The 7,679-nt window shown below is 38.8% G+C and overlaps 1 protein-coding gene across 1 annotated transcript; it reads right to left on the bottom strand.

Annotated features, from left to right (window-relative positions):
* Nucleotides 1–3,407: 3,407 nt before the first annotated feature.
* Nucleotides 3,408–4,076, bottom strand: LOC147298660 (uncharacterized). Its single transcript, XM_086256447.1, has one exon. The coding sequence runs from the start codon at nt 4,074–4,076 to the stop codon at nt 3,408–3,410; it is 669 nt and encodes a 222-aa protein (XP_086112573.1).
* Between the last annotated feature and the right edge of the window lie 3,603 nt (nt 4,077–7,679).

Below are 7,679 nucleotides of genomic sequence, written 5' to 3'. Positions count from 1 at the left end.
AAATTATGGTATAAAAATGTGGTATATCTAGCACTACTGTTTCTATTAAGTAGGTGCACTCCTAGTTTTTTTTTTTTTGGCCAAGAGTAGGTGCACTCCTAGTTATTTTTATGTTAAACATGTCCACACTATTAAACTTACGCGGACAAATTTCTCTCATTGTTAATAGTAACAATTCATAATTTTTTTTAAAAAGATTTTATTCTTATTTGGACTTGTGTGTATCATTATCTTATAGTTGTATAAATGACAAGACAATAACATTCCACAAGTATGTCTAAAAATAAGGGGCGGACCCAAGAATTTAAAAGGGAAAAATTTTCAAAAAGGACACGTACTTTGGGGTCAATCTTAGTTTAGGACACCAGTTTGGGTTTGTGTTAGTTTAGCACATATATTTTGGGTTTGTATCAGTTTGGGATTTTCCGTCACCTCTGTCAAATCCTCCGTTAAAAACAGACCACGTGACTTGCACCTGACTTATTTTAAAGGGCAAAATTGTCACTCCTTAAACCCTAAGACAGATCCAACTGCAAGCATCTACCCCGTTCGTCTTCCCGCCACAGAACATTGAATCCCTCCAATTTTCTGGGATTTCCCCCTAAAATCTGACCTTAAGTCTCTATAAAAACACAAAATTCTGCTCATTTGAGAATAAAATAGAGGTTTTGAGTTTTGAATAACATACTTGCGATGATGGAACCGGTGGGTCGGAGGTACTGCTATTGTGGTTTTCCAGCTGCAAGGATCACGGCTTGGACTGATGCAAACCCTGGTAGAAGGTTCGATGGCTGTTCCAGGGTAGGGTGTATAAAAGCTCTGTGTTTGTTTGATTTTCGTTACACATGTAGATTAATATGGGTTGTTTAGGTAAGTAATTTATGTTTTTATTTGCAGAAACCCAGGGGAGGATGTGATTTTTTCAGATGGGTTGATCCTCCCATGTGTGCAAGGTCAAGGCAAGTGATACCTGGATTGCTAAGGAAACAAAGTTTGCTGGAGACATAGGTTGATCGAGGTCAAGCAAGGGTGAAGAAGCTCTGGTTTTGTTTGATATTGTCTTGGTTGGTTTTTGTGTTTTCCTGGATGAATGACAAAAGCAATGGACCATAAATGTTGAATGGAGTATTTTCGGGTTTTTGTATTTTCGGGTTGTTAATATTCTAGGGTTGAATAGAATAGATCAAGGCTATCCGTTTTGGGTTGAATGGAATAGATTAAGGCTATCTGGTTTTGTGTTGTGTATGGCCAGACATTTCAGATTGCCTTATATTGTAATGGCAATGTTTAAGTTTAAATGAAAGGATATTTTGGCAATTTGCTGGTCTTGGTACCTTTTTTTTGTTGGATTGTATCAAATTGGATTGAAGATAAACACATAAACCTCTTAAAAGGAAGAATTGACCATTTATTTTGCAACACCAAAAATAAGTTGATTTCATTCGAAATGCAAATGAGCCTTATATTTTCAATCCAAGACAAGTCATATGGACAAAAATCAAATTAGACCTGTTATATATGCATTCAAAGGAAAGCATTCCAAACTACTTGAAGCCAAAAATGGTTCCATACATTGTCATCCCATTAAGTACAACATATAGCTAATCATGACAATGTAAAATGTTTAACCAAAAGTAAGATGTTTAACCAACTTCACACAAACAGAATTCCAACCCAAAAGTAAAATGTTTAACCCAAAAGCAGTAGTACAACTCAAAAAAACCTTGTGGTCATATTCCTAAAACCTGCACACAAAAAACCTTGTGATCATCCTAACTTCAAACTACATTTCAGAAATTTCAGAATACAACATATCAGTATTGTCTTCATGGGATCCTCGACCTTAATGATTTCTTCTTGACAGATGATTTGAACCTTTTTTGGGGGAGCACAGAGGCAGTCACATTTGAAGGACAAGGTTGTGATGAACTTTGTGGCAAAATGAATGTTGGTTGGGATTGTGGTCTCACAGAGGATGATGGTTGAGATGACACTTCTCTGGTTTGGGAGTTGGATGAACCTGCAGATGGTGGTCTTAGTGAAGCCTTTTTTGATTGCTGCATTGCATGCCTAGACCTTAGTCTTCGAATTTGGGGTTTCTTTCTTACCTGCAAGCAAACTCAAGTCCATAAATAATGTGTTCTGACTGCAATTAAAAAGATAACAAAATAACAAGGCTCTTGACTTAGATCACCTTCTTGGCTTGTTGGTCTTGGTCCTGGCCTTGCTCTTGTCCATCACCTTCAACCTTCCTCTTTCCCTGCATACAGAAAGCAAAGCACACACCAAAAAGAGTCATCAGTTATTTTCAAATCTAGTCAATGAATATGTCAGTTAAGCACACACAGTCAGTTTGGTACCTTCTTTTGTACATCATTTTCTCTCCCACAGGTCCTTGAATTGTGACCCTCCTTACCACATTTCTTGCAGGTAATGGTGACATCAAACCTTATCAATTTTGTTGGATTTGGTGGCTTCTTTGGTTCATTTGAATCTATGGCCCTTACTTTCTTGGGTCTTCCTGCTTGCTTCTTATAGCATGGAGGCTTGAGTGGTGGCTTTCCTGTTCTAATCCACTGGTCTTTCCCAGACATAGGGTTAATCATTGGTGCATATGTTGCCTGGTAAGCAGTAACATGATACTTTTCATATGTGAATTCTTCAATTGTAAGGTCCCTGCCATGCTTCCAAATAGATGATATTGCATGGCAACAAGGTATACCACTTACATCCCACTGCCTGCAAGAGCATGTTTTGAGATCCAAATCAACTGCATACTGATGCTCATCTGTGATTACTTGATATTTTTTTCCACCACACCAAAAAGCCCTACACATACAACAGTCCTTCTTTCGTTTGTCAATTATGCCTCTAATCCTTGGCCCTAGTTGATATTTCCACTTCTGAGCTTGCTCTCTTCTTCTTGCAAAAAGCAACATTACATACATTCTCAGCCTCTCAAGCAAGGTAAGTATTGGCTGGTCCCTTGCTTTTAAGATTGCTGCATTGAATGACTCGCATAGGTTGTTTAGAATCAAATCACACTTTGCTTCTGTTTTGAAGAATGCCTTGCTCCAATTGTGTGGAGGCTTATCATCAAACCACTTGTATGTCTCACCATCTATTTCCTTCATCTTGTTCATCTCTGACCTCCACTTTGCCTCATAAGTTGACCTTGCTGCACTCTGAAAAATCTCTTTCAATAAGAGGCTCGGAAACTTCTTTCTGAAGTTCTCCCCCAAATGCTTGACACAATGCTTGTGTTCTGCATTGGGAAGCAAGTCCTTCACTGCATCAATTAAACCCTTTTGTTTGTCACTCAGTATCACATAATGGTGTGAATTCTCCAAGTTCAAATCCATAATCAAGTGCTGCATAAACCACCCCCAACTGTCTCTGTTTTCGATTTACACAACTGCATATGCCAATGGAACCATTCCATTGTTAGCATCCACCCCTATGGCAGCCAAAAGCTGCCCCTTGTGAGGTCCCTTAAGGAAGCACCCATCCATACCTATCACAGGTCTACATCCATCAATGAAGGCCCTCTTGCATGCACCAAAGCATATATACATTATCTGGAACTGTGGTTGATCCCCAGGAAGAAGGTTACTTTGAATCTTGACAGTTGTGTTTTCATTCGTCCTTTGTAACTCCTCAGCATAATCCCACAGCATGCCAAATTGCTCCTCAATCTGTCCCTGAATGTTCTTGAAGGCAAGCCTTCTAGCTGTGTAGCACACTGTCCTAGTAACCTCTACATTGAATTGCTTCAAGATTTGCTCTTGGAAAGCCCCAACATCCCATTTAGGATTGGTCCTAAAATCATCCCCATATCTTTTAGCCAACCATTTTGCATTGATATGACAGTTATATCTAGGACCTGTGCAAGTATGCTCATCAAGGAACTGTCTCATAATCACATTGTCACTCTTGTTATCCTTGACAGCATGGATATGCCAAGGACAGTGTGGTGCACACCCTACTCTACACCACTTTGCATGGTTCTTCTTAAAACTCAGCTCTCTATCATTCAATATGGAGTATTCCTTAATAGCTTCTTTGAATACCTCCATAGATGCAAAATACTGACCCAATGTAAATTTAGGATCTTTTATATCCACATCTTTTCTAAAAACAGTAAGCCTTGGTGGCTTTACCCTAGGTCTCTTCCTTGGAACATCATCTTATTCAAAGTCATCTGATGAACTTTGTACACTCCCCATGTTGTCAGAATCAGCCATGTCCTCAGAGTCAAACTCACCAAAACCCCCACCATCATCATCACTATGAACCTCAGGGTCCACATCATCATCCCAATTTGTTTCATCTTCACTCTGCTGATAGTCACTATCCACATAATCAAAATCATCCTCATCTGTTTTATCCTCATCGTTTTCATCCTCACTTGCAGAGTTTCTTCCTTCACCACCTTCCTCCTCAGGCACCTCGGCATTCTCATCTTCATAACCTCCAACATGTACCTCTCCTTGTTGGTTGACTGATGGCTCTGCATCAAACTCTCCAAATGCCTCATTCTCACATAGTCCCTCATCAGCATTAACCTCTGGTTCAGAGCCATCAGACAATTGTATTGGCTTTGGTTCATGCACTACTTGTTGTGCACCAGTATTTAGGTTCCCTGGATGACAGAAATACACCACAGCCACTCTCTGAGGTGTTTGAAAACCACATAGTCTCAATATACAAGCATCACTTATAGCAGCTACCCACCCTCTGTCTTCTGGATGTCCTAGTTTCTTGTAATAATATACAATGTTTTCATTGTACCCTAATAACTTAGCTAGACCATCCATCTCCAGTAAAGACATATAGTCAATGTTGGCATAATCCCCCCAAGTGATCATGCCACCAACATATCTCTTTTCACTACCATCAGCATTTAAGTTCACTAGCCTACCACCATGGTGAAATTCTAAAGTGAAATGGTCTGGATTACCTGCCAGAAATAAAGCCATGTCATGCTTATTAACAGTGTTCAAAGTCATATGCACTAATGTAGAACATGCAAAAATAAAGACATTATTCTAAGTAGTAAATCCTAAAGTAAAACAAAATCAGAGTCTAAACTACAATAAATACATTATTCTAATTAGTAAACCCTACGACATTCTTCTAATCCCCTTTACATTATTCTAATCCAGTAGCAATCCCAACATGACTCAAATGTTACACCATACCAAACCAGGAGTTTCATTTATACTACACCTATCAATATTTTACTCTACGCCCACCATAGCAGACCATGTAGGATTCCCATTACTTTCAATTATTTATTCAACATCTCTGGTCCCATCTCCCATAAAGACAATAATAAAGCATAAAAGGTCAAAAATGTTTGAACATATGGGGTGCACGGCCTAGCAATTCCAATTAACAAATGGGTCACAATTGACAAAGACAGTCAATACAGAACACAACATCACACAGACCCAGCCAAAAAAAATTCATTATCGATTCACCAACATAAACTATCGAAACAAAACCCCACAAAGAGAATCTTCAAACAGTCATTTAAGGGGACAACTTACTGTATTCGGGTGGATCTCCATCTGTCCTCAGGTACTCCATTTCGAATCTCCACAGAGAATATCACTTTTTGTTGCAGCGGATATCACTTTCGCAGTGATTAGAAAGCCAAAATCCCCTTTACACCTTTAATTGAAGAAGAAAGAGCCCAAAACCCTAACCAGCGAACACTTTTGCGCGACCAGATTGAATTCTAAATCATTAAACTGAATTCCCTTTTGTTTAAAGTATCTCTTGCAGTTGGATCTGTCTTAGGGTTTAGGGAGTGACAATTTTGTCCTTTAAAATAAGTCAGGTGCAAGTCACGTGGTCTGTTTTTAACGGAGGATTTGACAGAGGTAACGGAAAATCCCAAACTGATACAAACCCAAAATATATGTCCTAAACTAACACAAACCCAAACTGGTGTCCTAAACTAAGATTGACCCCAAAGTACGTGTCATTTTTGAAAATTTTTCCCAATTTAAAACGGGGTGGGTTGAACTTTAAGGCTATCGAAATTTCCACAGCATACCGTTTGTTTTTATGACACTTTTCAAATTTAAATAACTTGTTAAAACACTTCATTGATCTAAAATGCAATTTAATAAAAGAAAACTCAAAGTGAATTTCATTAATAAACAATAAAAAATATACCTACTTAAGTTGTGTCTTATGATTCTTCACAACATAAAAATCATATCATAACTGATAGTATCAACAAGATCTTTTTTAATGTGGATAACCATACAATGAGCAAAAAACTCATCACATATTGTTTGTGGATAAACCCACACTGATCCAACAGCCAACCATGGCTGGACACGTGGCCGGTCAGACCTAGCTTCAGTGTTTGACTTCTTAGTGGTCAAACTTTGACCTCTACATCATCACGCAGCTCGGCACTTCCTCTATCAGCTCAGATCGGATCACTACGGCTAGCCCTTCGTGCCCGGTCCGACCCGAACCGAGGATCTTCCAAAAGATTGAGTGTTCATTTTTTCCATGGTCATCCCAGTTCGGCTCGGCTCGGCGCCGAGGGAACATCCTTTCGGGTACTAGCGACAACCAGTTGACTTGGAAGGATCACCATCTATTGGATCGGCTCGGTTCGAAAGTCCTTGTCCGACCCGATCACACATGGACTTCATGTACGCGCATAAGAACATGTGTCTGAATCGGCTCGGCTTCCCGCCGCCATTCCAAGGAAGATCACGTTGGGACGAACCGCCACACTTAAATGCACCTGATAAGATCTTCTGACAAATGGGACTTTCCAGCTCACATTCATGACTATTGAGGCAGTTCACCTGAATCCTCCATACTTGCATTCAATGCAACATTGAATGCAAAAGAGGTGGGTGGCTGTGCATGCCACACTGTTCACAACCGAACGAGTGGATCTCTCTTAACCAGCCAATCACATGCAGGTAACTTACTCATCACAATCTCCTTTGCATATATATATATCAACTTATATGCACAAAATCAAGGATCTAGCTACCAATCTTTCACCAGAGAAACACTTACACAAAACTTTCACTCACCCAAGAGCATACCCAACTTGCTGAGAATAAACCCAGAACATTTTACCTTGTTCTTCCCATTCTCCCAAGTTCATCCCTTGTTCTTCCTCACTCATATTCAAATTAATATCATCAAACACACATCACTGACTTCATCATCGGAGCGTGTTAGGCTGGTACCACACCGGTCCATCTCCTTTGATCTTGTTTCTCATACAGGAAGATCTCACGTCATCATCCAGCAAGGCTTCGGATCAGCCAAGTCATCATTTCTAAGTTGTTGCATCTATCTTACAGAAATTTGCATCAACACATATCTTGTTTCAAAGTCAATTTTTAATAAATTTCATGGATGAGAATGTTCGCTCAATTGTTCTCGTCGAAACAAGAAGAGTCAACACAAAACGAATCAATTTTTCAATCAACCAATATAATTTTCTTGTTCTAACAAGTTCATAATATAATTCAAAAATAGAGGACACATTTTGAAATTATAAATAATGTGCGAAATATTAGAATTGTCTATTATGTGATCAATTAAAAAACTAATGTCTATTTAGTAAAATAAATTAACAACATATCAACAACTAAAAAAATTAATAGTTCTATAACATATTATAACAA

Source organism: Dryas octopetala, chromosome 1, assembly GCF_963921425.1.
Source record: "Dryas octopetala chromosome 1, drDryOcto1.1, whole genome shotgun sequence".
In the NCBI taxonomy this organism is placed as follows: domain Eukaryota; kingdom Viridiplantae; phylum Streptophyta; class Magnoliopsida; order Rosales; family Rosaceae; genus Dryas; species Dryas octopetala.
This window is presented reverse-complemented; position numbering and strand designations above follow the sequence as displayed.